This window comes from Taurulus bubalis, assembly GCF_910589615.1.
Source record: "Taurulus bubalis genome assembly, chromosome: 21".
Taxonomy (NCBI): domain Eukaryota; kingdom Metazoa; phylum Chordata; class Actinopteri; order Perciformes; family Cottidae; genus Taurulus; species Taurulus bubalis.
This window is the reverse complement of record NC_136609.1, coordinates 11,584,322-11,611,501: the sequence shown is the minus strand read 5'-3', so window position 1 is coordinate 11,611,501 and position 27,180 is coordinate 11,584,322. Positions and strand designations below refer to the sequence as shown.

Genomic DNA, 27,180 nt, shown 5'->3' with positions numbered 1-27,180 from the left:
ACCTGACTGTTTGTCTGGAGCAGGGGTCGAGACCCCGATATCCTGTTGGGACATGGACAGCAGTCTCCTGGGTAACAGTCCTGTGTTTGTTTGACTCATCCACCTCAACCTCCTACGAACATGGACTTCTGCGTACGAGCTTTAAGCCTCGGTTCTGCTTTTCGTACAGACATGCAGACAAGGAAATGCTATTCCATCCTCCACCTACACGGACACGGCTGGTTTCTGCGCAGCTAGAAAACATTGGTTGTACTTAGACAGGTGAAAACCTGCCACAAGAGACCTCCTGCGAAGGGGCGTGGCCAGCGCTGTGACATCACTTTGGTTGTGTGAACGCCTGCAGATGAGTCGAGCATAAATCAAGCAGTAGGAACGTATTTGTGACAGATTAAAAACACACGTAATCTGGTGGGAAAATAAGTTTTCTATTGACAGTTGAACCTGTTGCTGTGAGGACACCAGACGGCCAAAAGCTGAGTCAAGACAAGTTTAAAGTCACAGGATCCGAAAAAAAGTCTTCAAGGAAAGGAAAAGTTAGGAAAGCAGAACATGGTGAGAAATAGAATTATTATAAACAAAAAAGGTGCACATCCAGTACCACACTGAATATATTCAGTATCATATACAATAAATCCTGTTAATGCAGAACTCCTACTGTCCTGGAAGAATTCCTGCTATGCTGCACACCGACAGATTTACAAGGTGCATTTTACACATCAAGGAATTTACAGCATATACAGGATGCAGGGCGTGAGAATGTGAATACTTTTCTGTCTGATTCTTTCAACAAATTGATTTGAAATGGACAGAAAAGCAGAATGCTCATCCAACTTTTGGAGAAACATGCTGTGTCAAGAGATAAAAAGGAATGTTGCGATAGACTCTTTCTGTAGTTTTCTGGCAGCTTCGTCTCTGAATGAATGTCGAGGGGTGTAGGTTCCAGCGTGGAGGAGATCGTCTCGATTTGTATTGCTACTGGCAGAATTCATAGACTAAATAAGGGTTGTGTAATGGAATCGGTGCTGCCTTAAACACGGGAAATAAATGGGGGTGGTCATGTTCATTCATGCTGGTAATTATGAAAAGAAAGAAAAAAGGCAAAACCCATTCAAAGCAAAGAAATTATGAACTTTGGAAAGACACTGACCGGGTTGCATCGGGCCAAGTTTCAAAACCACTTGTGTGTGTCTGTCTTGGTGCACTCAACATTTTGATACTGGGCAACCATTGACAAGTCATCACTCCTGCTCTGGGAGCACATGTTCACCTCAAAAGGCGCTTTCCAGCCAGATGAGTCTTCAAGTTAAAGGTTTCATACTTTGGAAAGATTTCCAGAAATCGGATCTCAGATGTGGAGACGAAAAGGCGTCTTGTATATACATGTCACATGAATAATACCACCTGAGAAAAACTCCCCCAAAAAAAGCATCGGAAAGACATTATGCAGGTAACTCCATACATTGTGGCTCCTCTCACCTGGCCCCTCCCAAAGGCCCCAGGATACTCGAGGGCCACGTCGTAAAAAAGAAACACTTACGCCCCGACATGACTGGAGTTTGGGAGTATTCACATCCATGACAGTGTGTGTGTGGTCATATAATGTGCTGATCTTGTGTCTGTACGCTAAATATGAAGCTGGAGCCATGAGGCTGGTAGCGTAGCTTAGCATAAAGACTGGAAACAGGGGGAAACATTAGCATGATCTCTGCTTGATGCATTATATCTTGTTTAATCTGTACTCATGGTGAAGCTGTGGTGTTATGAGGATGCCGCACTTTGCTTCGTCTTTGTGCTAAGCTAACGTTCAAATCACTTGGCCAATCGCGAAATACGGTCTTCAAACATGTCTCTAAAACCACGAAATAAGTCCAACCTCTGCATATATTTTGTGGCAGAGACCAGAGGAAACATTCTTTCTCTGATCCTGGCGGGATGAAGCCTGCTTGTTTCCGTCCAAATCTAAGACCACGCTTCACTGAGACGCCTCACAGTCTCCACTCAGCCTCGCAGAAGTCCGCCCTTTCAAAGCTGCGTTGGATTTGAATCCTCCACACGACTGGACGTGCACGTCGGTGCGGCAGATATGAGCGCCGATTAGCGCTCTGATGCGCGATCGCTGTTCCGGAGAGACTTCACATGAGCGTGAAGGTAAAGGGGAGTCAGTGAGACACGACCAGAGTCCAACGGGGCTTTGCCTCTGCAGCTTTGGCGGGAGAACAGCTGGCCTTCAGTGCCTCTTTCTGACCAACATGTGGATGTGAGGAGAAGCCCAGTGTACCGTTTCCTGCCCTAATTAGCCTGCACTGTTATCCTAAGGAAAGCCTCAGGAGCTGTAAATGGTTCAGGGGTTAGGGGCTAAATCCAAGCTCCTCCTGAGAAGACGACCACAAGCGGGAACAGCAGAAGAACATCACTGATGAGCTTTTAATCATTTCCGAAAAAGATGTCTGGATGTTTTGGAGGCAGCGAAAAGACAACTATGCATTCGGCGTCACTGGAACCAAACACCTGCTGCTCTGCTTGGTGAGCGGCTACAGAAGATTGAACCCATGTCGCTCGTGGAATCCAATAATAAGTCCTCGTTGGGAGGTAAAAGACACGGAGGAGCTGGAGTGCAAACCAAAACAAGCAGGTTGATTTTTCCATTTGATAAGAGCCGAGTGGGAATTTTCCCTTCTTTGAATATTTACAGTCCAGTGGCGTTTACGGGTGCAGGGGTCAGGTTTTTCCGAGCCAACCGAGTGAGTGCGTAGGAAGGTCATACCTGGGTGAGAGGGCTCTCGCAGACTGTCCACATTAACACTGTGTAGTTTTAACATGAGCCGCGTGTCCATTCACAGATTTGTTTGCTTCTTTTGAAGCGTTGCATTAGTACATCTTTGCTAAAACTTTCTTCAACATAAAACATGGCGTGCTGACACCGAAAGAACAATTCAAACGTGGTGACAGTCAAGCGTAACGGCTCACCACTAGAGGGCGCTCTGAGGCCCGGGGGTTGAGAATAGAAGGCCTCGTTTATTTGTGAAATATCTCCACAACCGTTGTGTGCATGACCATGAAATGTTGTCCGAGCATTAAAGGTTGATGAGGATGAACCAAGAAGACTTTGGCGGTTCAAGTAGACCCTCAGGTCACAATCTGCACCGATCATGTAAAATGTATTTTCATGCTCCCGATGGATTGACAGAATTCTGTACAGACTTGCTCTTCTGCCTCTTATAGCACTGCCACTGTACCGAAAATGTATGTATCTTTTCAAAATGAAGGGTCAGATGAAGACTGTAGAAAGGCGTGTGTTTTAGTTGACCAGGAAAGTGCTAAAAATGCTCCGTCAGATGCATTTGAACCTTGGTAGATCCCAGGCCACACACTTTTGACACTTCATTCTCTCGCCGCATGTTCTTTGGCGTAAAACGGCCTCGGCGCACCAGACAGGACGTCATTCCATCGCAACCGCCCAGCCCCATTTCTAAAAGCAGCGAGGCATCTGGTCCGGATTTTTCATTCCGATGAATTGGCCGCCGATCGAACCCTTCAGCCCCCGGTATCAGGCCGAGCGCTAAACCGCCGCGGCGCTGATCTCTCGTTCGGACTTTCCCTGTGTTTTTTTGGCCTCGGCGGATTCTGTTTTTGAGGTCGCTTTATTTTCTCTCCGTTTCGTTTTATTGAAATACGAGACGTATTCTCCGCACAGGGGATCTCTCGTAAAAGGAATCTTTGCTGTCAATGGGATTTCCTTGGTCAAATAAAGGCGTCAATTCAAATCAAATCACAGTGGCCGTGGCCAGCCGGTTACCTTTGCTTCTGTCGTTTAAAGTGTGAATGTATATGCGGTAGTGTCTATGACCGGAGCCAAGAGAGACCCACGGTGAGAGTGCACCTCCCTTACAGCTCATAATGTGCCACGGCGACAGTGCGTATATGTAATTTGTCGGGGGGGAAGTGTGTCATGCATATTTGGGAGTTTGAACACCGTCTGCAGCCGTGAGAACCTCACAGACTTCTGATTATATTTCTTTATTGCCTGTCTCCGTCTCCCATGCCGCCGACGCTCGCCGGGCTCAGGCGTGGCGGGGCCCGGGCTCAGGCGGGGCGGGGCCCGGGCTCAGGCGGGGCCCGGGCCCCAAACTTGGAATCGAACGCCGAGCAAACAAACAAGACTGAGCTACTGCTTGGAGCGCTACCTTGTTGACTCTGGAGTTCCCCAAGTGGCTCGGCCACAAACACACACCTGTTATCAATTTGTTTGCCCTCGTGTGAGAGTCGAGCTCTGCAGCGCTTTCATTCTCTGGTTGTGGGCGAAACTCATTTTGTTATCTATTGCCAAATCAGGAAGCTGCTCAAATCAATCCCATAGGTAACTAGGACATAGATAAATAAAGATATTTGTTGTATTAGTTAGAATTAGATCATTTTCTGAGACTCTGCACATGTTCCCCCAAACTCAATAGAAAACTTCTTCTTCTGCAATAAATAATGTAAAAGAAATCGCTGCACTTTTTTTTACTTTCTTTGAAACTAATACATTTATTTTAGAGTAATTCTAAAGGACTACACAGGGGAAGTATGAAGTAAACAGGCAGTAGTTTGACAGTGAAAGGAAGTTAAGGGGAGCAGGGCAGCGGGTGAACCAACGGTCACATGTGCCTTCAATGCAAAGTCCTTTCATTCGAGAAGGAGGTTTGGATTTCTTTGCTGAATATGTCACATTTGTCCCATATTGAACATTGAGGTTGATGTCTGGAGAACAAAGGGAGGACATTATTTAGCATGCTGGCAGTAAAACCATGAATACTGCTTAAAAACTATTCATCAAGTCACAAAACACCCACTCATAGCTTGAATGTAACTGATTTGTATTGCTTTAATGTTTTTTTTCTCCTTAGGAACAGGTAAGCCATGACAATATAACGTAAATGATGAGCGCAAACAAAACCGAGACCCTTTTGTACATTCATAGTATTGCATTCATACAAGTCCATCTGTACATAGGGGTCACAAATCTCTTCTTTTTCACTGAAACAAGGTAACTCTTGACTCAAAGCCAACAGGTAAAATGCAATTTTAGATTCTTTTTTTATTTTTTTTATGTAGAGAACTTTTTTTTTTATTTTCTCAAAATGACTAGAAATGGCACAACGCTTGTTAGTAGTCGATTTAAGTGCAATGTACCTCTTCGCTCTCAATAAAGCGCCACCATACATTCCTCCATTCGTTAACACTGACCGTTTAAAACTGCTGCGATGCGACAATGAAACGAGATTTTTCAAAAACAATGTCAGGAAAAAATTAAAGAATAAATAAGAATAAATAAAATCAGCGACTTTTCGAGAGAAGACACCGTTGGCGGTCTGACGGAGCTGCAGCTGTGGAGCTTTAGCGTCGCGGTGAGACACGTCGAACTTCATGTACCTCCGGCCATGACACGCGTGTGGAATTTCTTCTTTTGGTTCTGTGACTGGGGGAAAAGCGGACCTGTTCTCTCTTGAACAGCCGATGGAGGTGAAAAAGTGATCTGCAGCTGAAGGTCTCGCTGTGTAAACCCCGGGGCCTTTGTGTCAGCTGCATGACCAACAACACACACACGGGCGGGTTGGGCCGTCTTTGAATCTGCTGCTAAAGCTGAGCGGGGTGTAAAGTGTGAAACACAAAAATGGAGGAGCAGTTGAACGTAAAAAAAAAAGCAACATGCAGCATAAAGTGTTTGAATCTTTGGCAAAATCATAAATGGAACTGTCATGGGTGCATACAGCTGTTTTCATATTGCATTTGAGGTTGGCTTCTGACCTTTTTTTTCGTGCTTCCCTTTTTCTAAAATCGACACGACCTACCAGCTACAACGCATTTGCTTCTATGAGTGCGTTTCTGCTGCTGAAACGCACTCAAATGCTTCTGTCCATGCAATCAGACGCTTCTATCTCATTCATGCCCTTCCTCCTTCTGAGAGAACGCAATAAAATGAAGAAAAGAAACTAAAACATGACGAGCCGAAAACAAAACATATACATGTACAAAGTAATGTACACCATATATTCAAACACATTTCAAAATCGTCAGACTTTGAAATCATTAGCCAAAATAAGTATATCTTTTTTTTCTCAACCCATTAGGTAATCTTCTAGACTGTACAATATATGTATATATGAGTAATCATGAGGGACCAAAGCAACAAAAATAAATACTTTTTCGCTATGTCACCTTTCAAAGTAGTATATCTATGTACATTTATATCAATTTTCCTTAGCTTATTGTGAATGGTTGAGCGTGTGTTCAACAAGCAGGCATATTGCGCACAGTGTGGAAACTCCTTTTTTCTTCTTCTTCTTCTTCTTCTGCTTCTTCTTCTTTGCCCTAAAAGGTATCTAAATGTAAATTTTGACGACACTGTGGAAGGAAAAACAAAGACCGGACCGTCCTTGGTACAGTGAAAGGTAACCCTGGCTCAAATGGACCAAACATAAAGAAAGAAAAAATATAGCATCTCGCCATCATGTGACTACTTCAACAATGGGTTGTCTACTTCTTTTCAAGACTCTGAGAAGAGTACAAAAATGTTGTCTATTTCATGCAGTCTTTGACAAGTCATACAACCTCAGTGTACTTGTCTAAAGGTTTTTAAGTCATTTTTAGCACACAGCATAGAATGTTTTCAGTGATGTTGAATGTAGCTATGAGGGAGGGTGCAATTTGGGACAACAACATGCATAAAGAACAGTGCATAGGTCCAGGTCATTGGGCCAGTCCCTGGTGATTTCCAGTGTGTTTCAGTGGCAGCGTCTATCAACAGATCCACTACTGCAAGCAGTTGGCGATGGGCAAGTCAATGTGACGCTGAGGGAGAGGGTCCAAGCCTGAAGGCGCGGCGCCATCTTGTGGCCAAACAGTCTTCCTCTCTCCGTCTGCCATGCTATCAGGAGCTTGCTGTGATTTCAGGGAATCCAATAAGCGAGTTTTGAGAGAGAGAGATATCAGGCTTGGACCGGGCGTCGAAGTGATGCAAGTGTGCATTGGCACAAGGTGCGGTGACCTCAGCGTGGCGTTCTTTTTTTTTTTTTTTTTAAGTCCGGTTTGCTATGCGCAGTTTTAGATCAGTCTTTTGTTTCACTGCAGAGCCCTTTCCAACACACAACAGACCCGAAAAATGACCACTCTAAGGATTTCACAATGATTTTTGTGGAAGGTAGAAGAACCAAGCTTAAAGATCAAGCTAACATGCATAAGGTCTTCAGACACTGTTTTGCTAAAAGCCATCAAGGCCAACTTTTTTCCTGAAGACAAGTTCAAGAAGAAACCGTATTTCTTTTCTTTTTTCTTTTTTTTGTTCAACACTTCATCTTTTGAAAAGAGGAAATAATAATGGCTTAATAGCTACATCTTTCTTGCACTTGTATTGCAACTACCTTTGGTAAATCAATCAACAAAATCGACAACGAAAAAACCCTGAAACATACGAGTCCTTACGCGTTCCTCGACTGAACTTAGCATTGTTCCTTTAGTCTTTAACTAGCATCTCTAGTACAGGTTCCCCTGTTCGTACACTTCCTCCCTTCGACCGCCTCCATGTTTGTCACGTTCACAGCTCCGCACAACACTTCCACTCGAGCCACTCTGGATCCACACCAAATCCCTCAAGTAGAGACTCTTCCAAAAATGTCCAAAGTCAAGACAAACCAGCAAGGCAGAGAGAAAAAGAGAGAGAGAAGGGAAACTGAAACAAACCAACAGGAAACAGAGAAAAAGGACATCATCGAGTCCAGGCGGAAAAAGACACCAATGACGAAGGAAGATTTCAAAATGGCCGCTGCCATTTGGTGGTTGGGGGTTTCACCGCTTCATCATTTTGGACGCAAAGCTGACGATGGCGGAGGCGGGCTGATCCGGGTCCAGCTCAGCAAACAGGTGGCTGACATTGTCCGTTGTGCTTCCTTGTTTCCTCGCCACAAATCCAAAAAGCCTGGTGGGATTCAAAAAAAAACATGCATTTAGTATTTTTCTGATATTCTAGCACCACAATAACCTGAAAAAAAAAGACTAGTTTTCTGAGATTTGCATAAAATATCCATTTCTCCTAACTATAAACTTACTTCACTGAGCCGCCTCCTTCTTTGCCCCACCTGTTGAAGAAAAATCATTGTTTAAATGAAACAATCAAAAAGTGCTTTTCTGTTATCGACTAGAAAACGGGTCTGGAGGGTTCTTACTTTCTGTCCTGGGGGTCGATGTCGCAGTAGGTCACCGTGTTGATGGGATAGTGTCGCCTGAAGAAAAGTCTGCAGGAAGAGAAACAAAGAACACACACATTAAAGTGATTACAAGTAGGCTCAGCAACACATACATGTGTGTACTTGTGTATATCCATTCAACTTAAAGCATCCATGTACTCTGTCTGCCACAGTGTCTTCTTCTGGATCACCACTCGGGGCGCTAAAGTCAGTTTCTTTTGCAATCTTCCTCTGTGATTTGATGTCTTTATCATCATAGTAATTATGACACATGGTTCCAGGGCTGCTCATCTTAATCAATAAGTCTTTTTTTTATGCTTTTTCATGCTGAATTACTTATTTCACAGAAACCTATGAGCATATCTTGTGTGACTCTTTGTGGAGAAACTCAGTTTTAGTGTAGATTAATTCGTCAACATATCTTATTCTAAACTCGTTTTCTGATAATGTTCTAGTGCGGATGTGTATTCATTGTTTTGTTTTCGAAAAACAAGGCAGACTCTAATCAATGTTTCATTGACGTGCCAATAAATAAATCTCGACTCTTTCAGTCCGAACTCTTTCTGCAGGCGCCGACTCACTTCCTCTGGCTGTCGGTGAGCGTGATGCCCTGCGTGGACACTTTGAAGTGCACGGTGGTCGCGTCAGGCAGAGGGTTGGTCGCCAGTGTCTGACTGATCGCCTTGGCAACGGCCTGAGGCCCCGTGAGGGACTCCATGTCCACGGAGTTGATGAAGAGAACATTGCACGCTAGAGGACAACATCACAGAGGCGCTGTTTAGTAAATAAAGAGCACAACAGCGTGCATGCAGCTCGATGTGAGGAGGCGGGAGGTGCAGCAAGGAGTGCTTGCAAAGCTGACAGTAAACTTGTGTAGTCACGTTGTTCATGCACTGCAACACAGGATGACTCTCAATTGATCGTGCATGCGCTTCAAATTTCATTTGATGGATGATGGATCATTTTTAAGTTAAAAAAAAATTAATAAAAATGGAGGAATAACTTCATGAAAGCATTTGTTTCTGTGAGAGCAGACGTCACCGCATTCACATTCAGTCACGATGCAGCGGAGCAATGCAAACCAGCATTTACCATGGGCGTCCTCGGGAGCCTTCTGAACTGTAAGGTAAGGGTGATAATGTGTGAGCAAATGAACCGAGTAATGAAAGGTTTGATGTTGAATCCATACAAAGTGGTCACTGATTGCTTATTGTCTTATTTTTGCTTGGAAAGCCACTTCAATACTTCAGTACTCTTGCTCATGCATCGCTATTTCATTCATTTTTGCCGTGATGGAAGCTTTCCATCGGCAGAGTGACACTGTTAGAAAACCTGTGCAAGCGTCTCTCCACAGGTGGATTACAGTGGTGCTTACCTGCTCCCTGCTTCAGAAGCTCAACAGCTGGCTCAGTAGGTGTGGCGAGCTCCAACGCCTCTTCATTCGGGTCTGTGAGGCACGAATAGGAATTACCCATTATGTCAGAAAACAACTTTCCGACACTGATTACAACAAACAAACATCTGTAGCGGTCATCTGTAGATGAGAGGGTGACGCTGACCTTTGGCGGGGATCATCAGCTTACAGGGCAGAGCCAGCGGAGTCATCGAGTGTTGGTACACCAGAGCAGAAAGACAACCTACAGACACAAAAGAATCTCTCTCTTCAACTTGGATCACTTTGATTTCAAATGCTGATCTTCAAGACCGAGGCAATAAACTCACCAAAGTAGGGTTCGTTGGGACAACCCTTCAGACGGACGCCTTTGGGGCTCGTCTCGATCAGGAAGTGCCTCACCAGCTCATTAGTCATGTCACCAACTGGAAAAGATATTTAGAAGATCAGTTCCTCCGTCAAATATCTGATATTCGGTTTCAAAATAAAAATTTCAGGCTGCCAGAGTTTGTTTCGTCACCTTTTTTGTTCTGCTGGATGGTTGGTGGCGGGCAGGCCACCTTCATGGCCAAGCCGTAGGCTCCTCTGAAGGAATGGCTGTCCCGGATGATGAAGGCCCCAGGCTCCCTGTCCTTCAACACGTTGATGGCTGAAAGAGGAGGAAGAAGCAGGATGATCAGAAAGGGAAATGACCAGAGGAAAACAAAACGGGGACGAAGAGAAGTGTTTGTCATGTGTTTTTTACTCTCTTTCACGAGACGATCAATACATCCGCAGCGCTGGTTTGTCTGATGCATCTGACTCACCCTGCTCTCTGGTGATGTCTGGCTTGTACCAGAACTTGGAGGTGTCCTGGACGAACTTGACATTCATCTTAATGTCTGGATAACCATCTGTTTGGACCAAAGAGACAAGGACGTGATGAACTGGAGCGGACACAAACACCCTAGAGGTCAACCACCATGCCATGTGTCTTTGAATCACCGTATATGGACTTGGAGACGTCTGGGAGCGTGTGTGTGCCGGACAGGTTTGGTGTGCTGCCGCCGCTGGCCGGCATCAGGTTCTTGTTGTCCGTCCTCTCGGCGTCTCCGCTGGACATGTGCCTCTTCTCCGGCAGCTGTGGGGAGACGGGGAAGGCCGGCGTGGAGGGCGGTTGGGCGCTGCCCTGACGGGAAGCGGCCCCCAGCTCGTCGGGCGTGCTGTGGCCGCTCGCCGCCGTGCGGCGCCCCATCAGGGGGCTGGGCGGCACGCCGGCAGCCGCTGCTGTTTTAGGGCTTCGGCCAATCAGAGGGCTGGAAGGGACGCCGCCCGGAGAAGGGTGTCTGGCCAGTAAGGGGCTGGCTTGACCCAAGCGTCTCTGCAGGGCGGGGCTCGGCGGCGTGTTGGTGGCCACCGTGCGGTGCAGGGTGTTGGGGCTGCCGGGCACGGTGTGGACGCCCATGATGTTGACCTGGGAGCCCTCGGGGGAGGTGGGTCTGTAAGGGTAGGACGGGACGGGACTGTGCGGAGAAGAACCCATCCTCCTTCTGCACCCAAAAGAAGAAGACATAATTCATTTTTCATCTGTGTTTTGTACTACAGCATCATAATATACATTAAATATGTTTTCTTGCTGCTGCTGCTGCTGCTGCTATTAAGACTACATGCCAAAGTGATATACTTTAATATTTTGACTTTCTGTTTCCCACTCACCCATCAGCGCTGTGGACGGGACTGCTGGAGGAGAAAGGAACGCTGAATGGTTGTGTTCTGCAGTCCCCAAAACTGCGATTATCTGAATATCACAAAGCATCACAGAAACAAAGATAGTCAGTCTCAACTATGTGTGTCATTACTTAGAACCAAATGAGATGCAGTTATCTGACGTCGGACACAAACATGAAGTTGTAGTGTAGTCGTGACACAAAGAGGAAAATAATCAAATGTAATTCCTAACACAAGAAAGCTGGGATGCAGAACTGAAAAAGAAGACATTTGGTTGCAGTGAAACACAAAATATTTGAAGAAAATAAAGAAAATGGGCCAAAGACAGGAGACGCTTACAGTATTTGCCACAGAAAATTCCATACCTTGCTCTCCATCATTAGAATCAGAGTCTGACAGCAAGAAAAGATAGATGTGTGGAAGAGGAGGAGACAAGGAGGAAACGTTTGAGCGCAAAGCAAAACTGGGTTAGCTGTTAGCTGTTAGCATTTAGTGGAAGCATTTCCAGGAGTTATAAAGCTTCTAAATATGTTCTATTCAACCTTTTGTTCCTCCTAAGCAGCTTTAATGTTGTTAGAATAATCAAATAACAGGACTTTCCCTCAAATAAAGATGAATATGTGATATTTGACGCGTGTAAACTGACCTGATCCGCCCTGGTGATGAGGCTTCAGTCCCAGAGCTGACAGAGGAGTCTTGGCCAAACCTGGAGGAGAGCGAGCTGCAGGTGGGAAGACAGAAATATAACTACTAAACATAACCAACAACGAGGACAATGAGATACGAACTGCACATACAAGCCATGCAAGGATGTAGAACAAGCAATGAAAGACACAATTCTTCACTTTCGCATCAATGCAATGCGACATGAAAATGCATCAGATGGAGAAGGTTGCACTCGGTTGAACACAATATGATTAAAATACATATTTGATTCCAAGTGGTCATCAAGCACAAAGGTGCGCTTACTTCCACAAATGTTTACAAGTAAAACAAATGGATAAGAATAAATTCTCTCATCCATTGCTCAAAAATAATTACAAAAATAGTAACGTCAGAGGCCCCTGGAAATATATGTAACACTGCAAAAACTAGAATATTATACAGTTATAAACATCACCACAAAATTATAAGAAAATAAATGAATGCTTAAAAAAGTAAACATACTCAAAGTAAAACTATTTCGTACTCTCATAAGAATCTGAATTATTTGACGTTAAAAGGTCAGATATCAGTACCACCTATAATGTATTTCTCTCATATTTATATCTGTGGCAAAAGGAATAGAGGTGTAATAAAATATTGATACACCCGAGTATCACGATATTATGTTTTGTGATACTGCCTTCTCAAATTGTATTGATTTGTAATTAATAGTTAACATCCAAAGGGTCAGATTGCACAACATGTAGAATTTATGCAAGTATCACAAGTATTTAGTCATGAGAAGATTAAAAGCATGCGGGGGTCAGATCCGTGTTAGATTATGAACAACATGAGTCAACAGCACGGTTGAGATGGGGTCACAAAGAGTTATTTCCATAAAGATCTTGTCAGTGAGGAAGATCAACACGCGGACACATCTTGAGATGGAAATAATAAATGGCATCTTTTTATAGACAAGATCATGTATGTTCCAGGTACTGGACATCCAGCATTTTGGAAATAAACTCTTCATTTGTATTAATCCTCCACTTGCATGACTGGGATTGATCCCCTGGAGGCATGGAGGGGTGAGGGGTTGTAGATATGAAGGTTTGTGCCACACAGCAGATTCTTACTGCAACAGCCGTGTGCGTTCAGGACGACCGCAGGAGAGGAGGCGGGGCTTGTTTACCAACCTCACCGGCTACAACCTGTCAAACAACCGGCTGATCACAGTGGTCGGCGTCTGGACCTCTAATACAAACGTCTCAAGGGGTTTGGTGGAAGGAGTAACGTATTTGATTTGGCCTCTGCTTTCATTTTTACAGAACTTCAAAATGGCAAAAATAAAGACACAAAAACACAAAAACACGCGCAACACTTCTTCAACTTCAGTCCATCATCTACATTTCTATGCGTTTGATTTATGTACACGTTTTAAATAAACAGAAGGTAAAGGCGATGAAAAAGAAAAGAGAAGAATTAAAGGAAGAATATGTTACATCATGTTCCTTCAGGGTCACTCTCCTTTACATTGTTTTCTCTAAATTTGCTTATTTAAAAACACGAGAGAGAATGGCGAACTACTCCCCCTCGTTAGTCAAAAACAAGATTTGCACACACCTGCCTTGTGTTGTGATGTGTTGACAAGTCGTGAAACACAGTGTGGTTTGCTAGAAGTTTTCTTTTGAGTGGTGTGAAAAGTGCAATGTCATTTTAATGTGGGCTTGGGTATGTTCACGTTTCAAGACTTAACACGGACCCAACAACAAGTGCTGCCCTTCAAATGTATATATTGTATGAATTCAGTTCCAATTCCTGACTCACAGTCTCTCTACGTAACCATGAGGACTGATGGAGTGAAGCAGAGGGCCCGCCCTATGCAAAACACAAAGGGTCCCAAACTGCAGCACAACAGTCTTCATCGCTGCTCTGTGCCTTCATTGCGCTGCAGGACTCTCTCTCTCTCATCTTACAACACAAGGCAGCGATGGAGCAAACCTTCGCCTGCATCCTGCTCCTGCTGAGCTTTTCTGCAGCTTTCGCCAAGTACATCCACATCCCTGAGAAGATGAGCTGGCACGAGGCTCAGGAGTACTGTCGGCTGCATCACGCGGACCTGGCTCCTGTCAGTAGTACATATGACACAGAGCGTCTTAAGCTTGCCGGCAACAACAACGAACGCATGTGGATCGGACTGCGAAGGAATTGCACGGACTATAATGAATGGATGTGGTCAGGAGGTGGGCCGGTGTCCACCTTTTTCTGGGCAAAGTGTCAGCCTGATAACAAAACAGATGAATTCTGCGGCATAATGAAGGACTACAAGTGGCGCGATGCAAAAGCACGGTTTCAAGCAACCTTCTTCTGCTACAACCCGGTGGTGGTGAGGGAGAAGAAGACCTGGGAGGGGGCGCTGGAGTACTGCAGGGAGCGTCACCACGACCTGGCCAGCGTGGCCTCGGACACCGAGATGAGGCTCATCCAGAAAAAGTTGAACAACGCCGAGGCCGCGGCGCGCTTCTGGATCGGTTTGCGTTTCTTTCCCGGAGGCTGGCTGTGGGTGGACAGGCAGCCTCTGGGCTACGAGGCCTGGGGACAAGAGGGGAAGCTCGAGTGTCCCGATTTCAAGCGGAGGTGTGCGGCCCTTCGGGTTACGGGAGGGACGCAGATAGACAGCGCGACAGAGTCTCCGCCGGTCATTGATCCCAAATGGGGGGCGTTGACGGGTCAAGATTATGAAACTTGTCGAGTGAATACTGCTTCACAAAGTATTGATGAAGTAAGTAATGTTGAAGTAGGGGAATGGGAGGCTCGTGACTGTGTGGAGAGACGCTATTTCATCTGCTACTGAGACTTTAACTTGTGAGATGTATTTGTACCGCTACTGTACGAGTTCATTTGTTTTAGTTACACTAGGACTGCATCTTTGACTGTAGTTTGCTCTCACAGGAACATATTTACTTAGTTTATAGAAGTTTGTTCTTTTACTTTTTGGTGTGAACTTGTGTTTTTGGGCTATATTCCATCATTTTGTTTCTATGTTAAAATATTGTACAACCAAACTAAGGTTAGATAAAACAGTATTGAATAAAAAGTCCAATCAATAAAATAAATGTAACTTTTGTTGATCTCATGTATTTCCTTCCTGGTTTTTCTTTCTTTTTCTAATAAAAAAGAAGACATAAGAGAGTGAATCAGGTCAACGGTAAAATATGTATGTTTAACACTGCAAAAACTAGAATAGTATAGAGTTATAAACATCACCACAAAATTATAAAATGTAGTGCTGTTCAAATGAAGAGTAAAGACTATTTCGTACCGTCATAAGAATCTGAATTATTTGACGTTGTATTAATCCTCCACTTGCATGACTGGGATTGATCCCCTGGAGGCATGGAGGGGTGAGGGGTTGTAGATATGAAGGTTTGTGCCACACAGCAGATTCTTACTGCAACAGCCGTGTGCGTTCAGGACGACCGCAGGAGAGGAGGCGGGGCTTGTTTACCAACCTCACCGGCTACAACCTGTCAAACAACCGGCTGATCACGGTGGTCGGCGTCTGGACCTCTAATACAAACGTCTCAAGGGGTTTGGTGGAAGGAGTAACGTATTTGATTTGGCCTCTGCTTTCATTTTTACAGAACTTCAAAATGGCAAAAATAAAGACACAAAAACACAAAAACACTTCTTCAACTTCAGTCCATCATCTACATTTCTATGCGTTTGATTTATGTACACGTTTTAAATAAACAGAAGGTAAAGGCGATGAAAAAGAAAAGAGAAGAATTAAAGGAAGAATATGTTACATCATGTTCCTTCAGGGTCACTCTCCTTTACATTGTTTTCTCTAAATTTGCCTTTTTTAAGAAGAACAAGACAGAATGACAAACTACTTCCCCTCCATATTCAAAAACAAGATTTGCACACACCTGCTTTGTGTTGTGATGTCGTGAAGGGCAATATGTTTTGCCTGAAGTTTTCCTTTGAGTGGTGTGAAAAGTGCAATATGAAATGTGGACTTGAAATGACATTGCACTGTTTCACGTTTCCAAGACTTGATTCGGACCCACAACAAGTGCTGCCCTTATATTTTATACCTAAGCATGAGGACTGATTATAAGTGAGCTGTCTTTCCTCTTGTGGCCCTTGCACATGAGTGAAGCAGAGGGCCCGCCCTATGCAAAACACAAAGGGTCCCAAACTGCAGCACAACAGTCTTCATCGCTGCTCTGTGCCTTCATTGCGCTGCAGGACTCTCTCTCTCTCTCATCTTACAACACAAGGCAGCGATGGAGCAAACCTTCGCCTGCATCCTGCTCCTGCTGAGCTTTTCTGCAGCTTTCGCCAAGTACATCCACATCCCTGAGAAGATGAGCTGGCACGAGGCTCAGGAGTACTGTCGGCTGCATCACGCGGACCTGGCTCCTGTCAGTAGTACATATGACACAGAGCGTCTTAGGCTTGCCGGCAACAACAACGAACGCATGTGGATCGGACTGCGAAGGAATTGCACGGACTATAATGAATGGATGTGGTCAGGAGGTGGGCCGGTGTCCACCTTTTTCTGGGCAAAGTGTCAGCCTGATAACAAAACAGATGAATTCTGCGGCATAATGAAGGACTACAAGTGGCGCGATGCAAAAGCACGGTTTCAAGCAACCTTCTTCTGCTACAACCCGGTGGTGGTGAGGGAGAAGAAGACCTGGGAGGGGGCGCTGGAGTACTGCAGGGAGCGTCACCACGACCTGGCCAGCGTGGCCTCGGACACCGAGATGAGGCTCATCCAGAAAAAGCTGAACAACGCCGAGGCCGCGGCGCGCTTCTGGATCGGTTTGCGTTTCTTTCCCGGAGGCTGGCTGTGGGTGGACAGGCAGCCTCTGGGCTACGAGGCCTGGGGACAAGAGGGGAAGCTCGAGTGTCCCGATTTCAAGCGGAGGTGTGCGGCCCTTCGGGTTACGGGAGGGACGCAGATAGACAGCGCGACAGAGTCTCCGCCGGTCATTGATCCCAAATGGGGGGCGTTGACGGGTCAAGATTATGAAACTTGTCGAGTGAATACTGCTTCACAAAGTATTGATGAAGTAAGTAATGTTGAAGTAGGGGAATGGGAGGCTCGTGACTGTGTGGAGAGACGCTATTTCATCTGCTACTGAGACTTTAACTTGTGAGATGTATTTGTACCGTTACTGTACGAGTTCATTTGTTTTAGTTACACTAGGACTGCATCTTGACTGTAGTTTGCTCTCACAGGAACATATTTACTTAGTTTATAGAAGTTTGTTCTTTTACTTTTTGGTGTGAACTTGTGTTTTTGGCCTGTATTCCATCATTTTGTTTCTATGTTAAAATATTGTACAACCAAACTAAGGTTAGATAAAACAGTATTGAATAAAAACTCCAATCAATAAAATAAATGTAACTTTTGTTGATCTCATGTATTTCCTTCCTGGTTTTTCTTTCTTTTTCTAATAAAAAAGAAGACATAAGAGAGTGAATCAGGTCAACGGTAAAATATGTATGTTTAACACTGCAAAAACTAGAATAGTATAGAGTTATAAACATCACCACAAAATTATAAAATGTAGTGCGGTTCAAATGAAGAGTAAAGACTATTTCGTACCGTCATAAGAATCTGAATTATTTGACGTTGTATTAATCCTCCACTTGCATGACTGGGATTGATCCCCTGGAGGCATGGAGGGGTGAGGGGTTGTAGATATGAAGGTTTGTGCCACACAGCAGATTCTGACTGCAACAGCCGTGTGCGTTCAGGACGACCGCAGGAGAGGAGGCGGGGCTTGTTTACCAACCTCACCGGCTACAACCTGTCAAACAACCGGCTGATCACGGTGGTCGGCGTCTGGACCTCTAATACAAACGTCTCAAGGGGTTTGGTGGAAGGAGTAACGTATTTGATTTGGCCTCTGCTTTCATTTTTACAGAACTTCAAAATGGCAAAAATAAAGATACAAAAACACAAAAACACGCGCAACACTTCTTCAACTTCAGTCCATCATCTACATTTCTATGCGTTTGATTTATGTACACGTTTTAAATAAAGAGAAGGTAAAGGCGATGAAAAAGAAAAGAGAAGAATTAAAGGAAGAATATGTTACATCATGTTCCTTCAGGGTCACTCTCCTTTACATTGTTTTCTCTAAATTTGCTTATTTAAAAACACGAGAGAGAATGGCGAACTACTCCCCCTCGTTAGTCAAAAACAAGATTTGCACACACCTGCCTTGTGTTGTGATGTGTTGACAAGTCGTGAAACACAGTGTGGTTTGCTAGAAGTTTTCTTTTGAGTGGTGTGAAAAGTGCAATGTCATTTTAATGTGGGCTTGGGTATGTTCACGTTTCAAGACTTAACACGGACCCAACAACAAGTGCTGCCCTTCAAATGTATATATTGTATGAATTCAGTTCCAATTCCTGACTCACAGTCTCTCTACGTAACCATGAGGACTGATGGAGTGAAGCAGAGGGCCCGCCCTATGCAAAACACAAAGGGTCCCAAACTGCAGCACAACAGTCTTCATCGCTGCTCTGTGCCTTCATTGCGCTGCAGGACTCTCTCTCTCTCATCTTACAACACAAGGCAGCGATGGAGCAAACCTTCGCCTGCATCCTGCTCCTGCTGAGCTTTTCTGCAGCTTTCGCCAAGTACATCCACATCCCTGAGAAGATGAGCTGGCACGAGGCTCAGGAGTACTGTCGGCTGCATCACGCGGACCTGGCTCCTGTCAGTAGTACATATGACACAGAGCGTCTTAGGCTTGCCGGCAACAACAACGAACGCATGTGGATCGGACTGCGAAGGAATTGCACGGACTATAATGAATGGATGTGGTCAGGAGGTGGGCCGGTGTCCACCTTTTTCTGGGCAAAGTGTCAGCCTGATAACAAAACAGATGAATTCTGCGGCATAATGAAGGACTACAAGTGGCGCGATGCAAAAGCACGGTTTCAAGCAACCTTCTTCTGCTACAACCCGGTGGTGGTGAGGGAGAAGAAGACCTGGGAGGGGGCGCTGGAGTACTGCAGGGAGCGTCACCACGACCTGGCCAGCGTGGCCTCGGACACCGAGATGAGGCTCATCCAGAAAAAGTTGAACAACGCCGAGGCCGCGGCGCGCTTCTGGATCGGTTTGCGTTTCTTTCCCGGAGGCTGGCTGTGGGTGGACAGGCAGCCTCTGGGCTACGAGGCCTGGGGACAAGAGGGGAAGCTCGAGTGTCCCGATTTCAAGCGGAGGTGTGCGGCCCTTCGGGTTACGGGAGGGACGCAGATAGACAGCGCGACAGAGTCTCCGCCGGTCATTGATCCCAAATGGGGGACGTTGACGGGTCAAGATTATGAAACTTGTCGAGTGAATACTGCTTCACAAAGTATTGATGAAGTAAGTAATGTTGAAGTAGGGGAATGGGAGGCTCGTGACTGTGTGGAGAGACGCTATTTCATCTGCTACTGAGACTTTAACTTGTGAGATGTATTTGTACCGCTACCTAACGAGTTCATTTGTTTTAGTTACACTAGGACTGCATCTTTGACTGTAGTTTGCTCTCACAGGAACATATTTACTTAGTTTATAGAAGTTTGTTCTTTTACTTTTTGGTGTGAACTTGTGTTTTTGGCCTGTATTCCATCATTTTGTTTCTATGTACAAACTCTAATCAATAAAAAAATATATACTTTTGTTGATCTCATGTATTTCTTTTCTTTTTTATAATAAAAAAGAAAACATAAGAGTGAATCAGGTCAGCGCCCCCAGTCTGCAGGCAGGGTGAACCTACACATGTTGAAGTAAGGAGTCTGTGGCGACACGGGGAAGCTGGGGGTCGGGGGGGAATTCTCACCACCGCCTCCAAAGGCGGGACTGTTGTCAAACCCTTCCGCATCGTCGTCCTCAAACGCCTCCCGGTAGCTGTGCATGTGACCCTGGAAGAGACACAGGTGTAAAAATATGTCCTGCACTCGGTTCAATCAGGTTTCACACCATTAAAACCTTTTAAGCACCAAGCTATTTTTAGGCTTCTGCTCGAAAATGTCATAGCCAAACTAAAAAGGGTGGATCTCTGCAGCCACTAGGGCTATTTGAATACTTTTGGTGTTATAATAAACAAGTATAATGTGAGATTCTGTTCAGATGTGTACATATCAGTCTATATGTTACTGGTTAAGAGTAAATTAAGATGACACAGCAAAAATTGAAGGTTTTCAGGTCCGCCTAGAAAAAAAGCATTTTCAGGATGAATATTTCTTTGAAATGAGGCATTCCTAAGGTCTAAACTTTTCGTAAATCATAACACAATATGTGAACATTCTCTTTGCAAAGTTTGATTTTGAAAAAGTGAAGCAGAACAAAGTTAGAGAGGGTTTAGAACAGAGAACATTCAGACGAGGACTGGGCACATTTTGGGCACATTTGAATTTGTTCATGTACCAAACCATATTTTTCACTTGTATATTACTTATGGTGATAAATACATTCAAATACAGCATTTCTTTTATGAATTATGATTTTTTTTTATGAATTATAATTTTATGATTTTTTTTAATTCATAAAACAACCTATATATTTCCCATTAAAATAAAACAAGCACACAAATTAACTGAATGAACAGATTTAATTTTGATCAAACTGTAAACAACAAAGTGTAACAACAATACTTGTTATACTTTTATGATTATCTTTCTTTCTGTTTAAGTGTTTTGTTAAATGGTTTACTGATTCTTGTAGCAAAGGCTTTGGTGTTTAATTTGATGTGCAACATTAATATATTTTCTTGTGATTTATATATATTTTTTGCAATAAATTAAAAAAGGCCCATTAATGGGCCTATGGAGATTGAAAAACAAAATGCTGACCTCTCTGGGTCGTCCTCCCGGGTTGAGGGCCAGATTGTGGACGAAGTCCGGTGAGTCCATCATCGGCGTGTTGTCATGGCTGCTCTGGTACTGTCCCTCACTGGTTGTCCGGCGCCGACCCATCTCCTGCGTCACTTCTGGGGTCATTCCTCTGGACCGAACCCCTGAAAGAAAAACAAATGCGTAATTTCAACTCAGCTTTTTGTATTGCTTGTGCAACACCGTGGGAATATATGACCATCAGAGGTATATCAAGTAGTGAAGGGAATAAAACAAATAAAAAAAGCAGTGGAAATAGAGCAGAAACAGAAATTGATGAAAAGAGATCTTATGAATGCAGGGGGAAAAATTAAACAAGGTCAGAAAATAAAAGCGGGGGAAAGTGGACAAACCGGAAAAGGAAAAGGAGCGATGGCGGTCAGATTCTTGCGATGTCATGCTGTCACTGATGCCCCGAATACGGGCGTTGTACTCTGTTCCAGGGGGAGGGAGGTCAGGGTGGTGGGTGGAGGGCAGGAGGTGGAGGAGAAAGGTGGAGGAGGAAGGTGAGAGAGGTGCAGTGGTGGAAGCAAATGGTGGGAAGGGTTGTCCATACAGCAGAGAGATGGATTGAACAGAAAAGGAGAAGAAATATCAGAACAGAAATGGATCTAATCAAAGTGAAGAGAAAATGAAAAGAAATCAAAGGAGTCAAATGAGATGACAACTTGTGCATTGTCCAATTATCTCTATAGCTGCAAGGTGAAATGGTTTTCATTACTATAGGGTTGATGAATATGTCATGTTTAAAAGTGGTTCAAAATGAGATGATTTGTTCCACTGGGTGGCGCCTTGGAGCACCCACATGGTTTCACATAGATGTAAATATGGATGCAGACAATGCATGGATGCTGGAGCCTTTTGAATGCGTGGCTATTCTTACTCTCGTCCCATCTCTGCTTCGTTTCAGCTGCAGAGCCAATTTTACGACTCCAGGTCATTGCTCTGGTGCGGCGCCCCGCGGTGAATCGGTAACAGAACCTGCTGAAAGCTGCACTGCCCATGTGCTGCATATGCTGCTTGAGACTAAAAGAGCCTCCAGCTGAAGATGACACTGAATACAGTACAGTGTCCAAGCCAGTCAGCCGCGTCAGCATTTTAGATGCACACATTTTACCCAGAACATAAACATAATTACATTTATGAAACAATAACTGCAGATTACTTTTAAAGCATATTGCACTGCCTTAGATCCTAATTCATTTCATTATGGCAAAAATATGGAAAATAAACCTGACCTGAGACCTGAGTTTTATATTATGTAACTAACCAAAATGAATGTCATGTCTGCATCTGTTGTTGTCAAAGTTATATGTATCGTTCATTTTCCTAATTTCAGGTAATAAGTCTGAGCCTTACCGGCGATGCGGTGAGCCACCAGGCCCTCCAAGTTAAGACTCTCCTCCTCTGCTTCTTGCTCTCTGGGCAAGGATGAAGAAGACATGTCTTTTGGCTGGGGGGTGAGTGTGGGGAGAGGAGAGGAAGAGGCACTGTAGCCTGGATAAGGAGACGAGCCCTGCGGGTCAGGGGAGTGGGACACCCCGCTTCCCGGGTACGAGTTCACAGGCTTCACTGGCCCCTGCTGGTTGAAATTAGGGGAGGGATCTGTGGGGTAATGGTGGGCTGCTTGGCGTGTGTGGGGGTAGGGCTCTGGGGTGTGTGTCGGGGTGGTGTTTTGGTGTTGGTAGCCGGCGTTGGACCTCTGGGGAGAATAGCCCGGGGACTCCATGAGGGGGCTCTGGTTGGGCAACGCTCTCCCAGTCGGCCGCAGGGGCTGATTAAAGGAGTTGTTGATGGACCCGGAGTTGTTGTAACCATGGATGGCAGAGTCTGCCTGGTATGAGGGTCTTGCAAGGGTCTGCGAGAAGGGCGCCTGGGATGAACTGAGGCTGTCCTCCCCAGGAGGCGCACTGTGGGATTTGGACATGTGGGAGTTGATTGGGTCCAGGTCGAGCATGAGCATGTTGAGCGCCTCAATGGACTGCTCGATGTCCCGCTGCGAGGCTGAGGTGGGGAAGTGGGGCAAGCTATGGGTTGACTGAAGAGGAGGTCCAAAGGGATCATCTGGGAGGCTATACTGGTGCCAGGTGTTGAGACCTCTTTGAACAGCCTCCCGGCTACTGGTGCTCCTCTCTGGGGCCCTGGGCATCAGTTTTGGGTTGGTCTCAGGGCTGCCGGCTGGCGGATTCCCAAAAGACTGTGAACGGCACATCCCTCCTCCGTTCTGGTAGTTGTTGTATCCCCCCTGTGGCGATGCAGAGTCCGCAGACCTCTCTTGCATCGCCGTGGGCGTTCGTACTCCGTGCACGGGCATCTCGCTCAACTTTTCCCCAAGAGCAACTCTCTCAAGGTAGGGTCCGTCGTTCTGCCTGCTGGCGGGCGTCTGCGACTGGTAGTATTGCTCAGCCGAAGTCGCCTGGCCCTCCAGGGATGAGAGCGTGCCCAAGCTGTCCACACTGTTGCCCTCTTGGCTGTTTGGCAGCTCGTCGTCGAGAATCTCTGTCTCACGCTCCTCTGTTGAAGGGGCGGCAACTAGCCGGGTATGGCCCCCGTTGACGTGCACCTGCGCTGGGACCAGGTGTCGGACACCTCCTCCTGGACTGGTGGACGTGGACAGGTAGGCTTGTCGTTGGTGAGTTGGGGCTTCGAGGCCACTCAGAAGCTGGTCGAGCTCTCTTTTCTCCTGCGGGCTGAGCGGCGGGTGGGTCGCCGTTGGGTTGTGGTTCACGGCACCCTGCACCGACTGGCTGTGCTCATCAGTACGGTCGGTCTTGATGGATGCGGTGGAGTTGCCCGAGTCGCTGCTCACGGAGAGGGTGTGATCGACGGCGGGCAGGGAGGCGTGGCCTGTCACAGGAAGGGTCTGGTCAGTGGTTTGGAGGGGGTGACTGGGCTGTTGTAACGGGTTCTCAGCATTGGTCAAGGGGTTTTCATGGACTGGGAGGCCGTTGATGGTGACAACTCCCTCCAAGGAGTCTTTCTTGCGGACCCGGGCATATAGACTTCCATCAAGTGGACCTTGGGTGTGACCAACATCTGAAAGAGATGGAAAGAGACATATGGTCAAATTAAAGTCACAGTTCCAACCATAAACAGCATCGAAACATACAGACGACAAAACCTGTGTGAGATATCCCCCCTCTGCACAACACAGCCCCTGCAGCTCTAATAATAGGCCATTTGCAGTGCTAAAGCCCCTGTCACGTTGCGTCAGTGCAGGCCCACATGGTCTGACGTGAACTGGGCCGGCTCCTGTCCAACACACTGAAACAGCTGGTCTTTGCGAGCCAAGGAGAAGAGCTGCAGTGCCAGTTTGTCTTCAAGTGGACTTCTGGCTGCTGAATCATGCTGGCAAAGTCCGACTCCTTGCCTATCAAAGTATCCACTGAATTGGTTCACAGGAAAAATGTATTTTTAAATCAAGGGCATATTTATAGGATCTCTGTTGGTGCATTTTGTTTGTTTCAAATGGGGCAGGACAGTATTTCATCTCAACTCAAACTGAACCAAACTTTTCGGGTCTGGCTGTGCTTCAAATGAAGGAATGAAGAGTAACTTTACCGAGGACAACTTTCACAACATTCTGAAAGCTTCCACAGTAACAGGGAGTGACTTTCAGTCTCTCCAAAAACCTTTTCTTAAGTCTAAAGGAAAAGTACAGTTATAGCATTTTATCTTTTAAAAGATAAAAATGTTAAAAAATAAATAATTAAAAAGCAGCACAACTCATTTGTGGCACATGAACAGATAAACAGAGGTCAGGTACAGTACTGTAATTCACACACACAATGTGTACTTCAATTATAGGCCAGGGTACTATTTCAAATTGTAAAACACTATACTTGCTGTCATGAAATGCAACAATCACACGTGCAACAGCTCATTCTGTGGTGACACTTGTGCTTACCAGAAGAAAGTAATACACCGATACTGGCCTCCCGTATCCAGTGTACGTTTGCAAAGTGATACACGACATATACATGACCACGGCTGGGATATTCCAAATTGAGCGACCCCCGGGGACAGATGGTGAATCACTCGGACCGCAGCTATTTCAAAATCCATGTCAACAACAACTAACAGGCACAGTAGCAATAAGAGCGAGAGGACAGGCGAGGAAGTTGTAAACACAGTTTGTCCCTGTGGTTGTTTTTAATGATGACACGAGAATGAACACGATGAGAGTAAATTGTGAGGTTTTCGGGGTTACATTTTGTTTGAAGTTCGGTTTAATTTGTGTGGAATTAGACTTCAGTCAAAGCTTTATGGACAAAATGTATAAACACAAGTATTATTTAACTTTAAAAAAGTTTAGGTGGAATAATAAAACATTCTGGGTATCAGATTTGAATTTGATATAACAAGTGACTTCTATTTTCTAAATGCTTCAAATCATAATTGCGTCTCTATATCACAGTATCAAAACCAGCGAAAACATCCTCCTTACCTGTATTTTAGATAAAACCTCAGAAAACTCCCAAGAAAGGATGAAATATTTCCTCTTCAGCCAACTACGCTGCCATGAAAAAAGCCTGTTTGAGTCCTTCAGCAGCCTCTCGGTGACTGAACGTTCTGCTTCTGGGCTTCTTGTGACACTCTGCCTGTCCTCTCTGATTCATGCCCTCTCATCACCCAAAACGTGCTCCACTGGAGCGAGGTGGGGCGTACCACCGGAGCTGCCGAAAGGGGTGAGCTGGCACTCTGGGATGATCTGCGACTGTTCCCGGCAGCGGTGGGAGGGACTCTACCACCTCCACCACCACATCCCAGCTTCTTGTGAAGCCACGTCGTTTTACATAAACTACAACTCCCACACCATCTGTTTCAGCGCCCTTGCCTGGTGATGTCATCAGAGGGGATCCCCTCAGTCAGGGTCACCCCCCTTCCTTTTCCCATCTTATAGCCTTTTAGCAGAAGAAGCTTCCACTGCATGCCATAAATCCTTCAGTAACGGGATTTTATTACCTTTTAGGAAACTTAGATGTAAATAATCTTCAGTATTTCAAGAGAACTGTAATTTACATTTTCCACCAGCTGAGCTCCGTCTGTCTGTGACTCTCCCTCCCCCCGTCTCTCTCCATCTGACCTTTCACAGAATAGGGAAAGCCCTTGTTCTAGTTCATAAAAGATGATCTTTTAGTGCTCTGTAGCAAAAACGACTCAAGTTTGCCAGGATGACATTTTTTCCAGCTGTTGGTTAACCCGGCCCTGATGTTAAATCAGGGAAGAAGAGGAAAGAAAGGATGTAAAAATGCACAAAGCAGCGGTTTGGGGGTAAAAGGCCCAACATGTTGCTACAGTGGAGAATACAACTGTATTACCAGGAAACATTTACTATTGATTTGGTGTCTGTCGTTGGGGATGTTGCTGTAAATTTCAACCGAATCCCCAAACCTTACAGAGCCACAGGCACCGACTTCAGCTGATCTTCCAAATCCAAATCAACCGATTCCAATAAAATGATGTTTGGACATTTTCTATTTTCTAGATTGAAATGATTTCCAAATTAACCACAAAAAAAAGAAAAGAAAGTCATTTAAAATGTCTGACATTTCTCAAAGGTTTGATAAATGCATGGAGGAGTGACTCAGTGGTCAAGTATGAATGTTTCCACCTGAAACACCTTCGTCGCTATTTCCTCTCGCTCACCGACGGCGAAGAAGAGGCCTGCGTATGATCCTCTCGACGAAGTAAAGAACAACGTTGAGCATGACAGGTACTTACTAAACAAGAGTTGCAAGGTCACGACCTTTACATTTGCCCCACACTCGTGGCATGTGCGCAAGTCGTGAGAAACCTGGACTAATAACTACAACCGCATAGGTTAAAAGAGATCGGCCTTCAGCTCGGGTGACCAAGGGAAGTCAAACCTTTCAGGGATCCAGCGTTTCATTTCAGATAACTGTGAACATTTTGAAGTTCATTGACAGCGGTTGACAACAACAATCTCACTTCAAAGTAGCTCAGTAGCTCTTCTAGAGCTTTTGATCACATGGCATGATCTTCCAGAGATTAAGAGGATCAACAACATCCTCTTTAAAGTGCTCAAAATCTGAATTTACATGAACATATGAACACTGTGATCCAGGTATGAAGCAAGTAGGAACCAAACATATTGAATGCCTGCGTCCCCTACAGTACAGTATAGCGTCAGATGTGAATAGCAGACCTCCAGTCTGTTATTAAATCGAGTGACTGGCACAAACAAGCAGCTCTATCTGAGGAGAACAAATACCTTTCTTCTGGTGTCAATAAATAGCTGCAGCAGACCCCAGATTAGACGGTTTGAGTCACCAAGGCTTGGCT

The 27,180-nt window shown here is 45.2% G+C and overlaps 1 protein-coding gene across 1 annotated transcript in view; it reads right to left on the bottom strand.

Annotated features, from left to right (window-relative positions):
• Window positions 1-4,844: 4,844 nt before the first annotated feature.
• Window positions 4,845-27,180, bottom strand: part of tns1a (tensin 1a) — a gene marked incomplete at its 5' end in the record, with an annotated part of 76,837 nt that continues 54,501 nt past the window's right edge. The window contains 18 exons of the mRNA XM_079236607.1: window positions 4,845-7,954; window positions 8,085-8,114; window positions 8,202-8,270; window positions 8,804-8,972; window positions 9,315-9,341; window positions 9,598-9,669; window positions 9,782-9,859; window positions 9,945-10,040; window positions 10,136-10,264; window positions 10,422-10,508; window positions 10,600-11,144; window positions 11,311-11,392; window positions 11,688-11,714; window positions 11,969-12,043; window positions 19,761-19,905; window positions 20,836-20,999; window positions 21,228-21,308; window positions 22,234-23,910. Of these exons, the coding sequence (XP_079092733.1) occupies window positions 7,825-7,954; window positions 8,085-8,114; window positions 8,202-8,270; window positions 8,804-8,972; window positions 9,315-9,341; window positions 9,598-9,669; window positions 9,782-9,859; window positions 9,945-10,040; window positions 10,136-10,264; window positions 10,422-10,508; window positions 10,600-11,144; window positions 11,311-11,392; window positions 11,688-11,714; window positions 11,969-12,043; window positions 19,761-19,905; window positions 20,836-20,999; window positions 21,228-21,308; window positions 22,234-23,910 (3,683 nt within the window). The 3' untranslated portion in view covers window positions 4,845-7,824. The remainder of the gene's footprint in view (window positions 7,955-8,084; window positions 8,115-8,201; window positions 8,271-8,803; window positions 8,973-9,314; window positions 9,342-9,597; window positions 9,670-9,781; window positions 9,860-9,944; window positions 10,041-10,135; window positions 10,265-10,421; window positions 10,509-10,599; window positions 11,145-11,310; window positions 11,393-11,687; window positions 11,715-11,968; window positions 12,044-19,760; window positions 19,906-20,835; window positions 21,000-21,227; window positions 21,309-22,233; window positions 23,911-27,180) is intronic.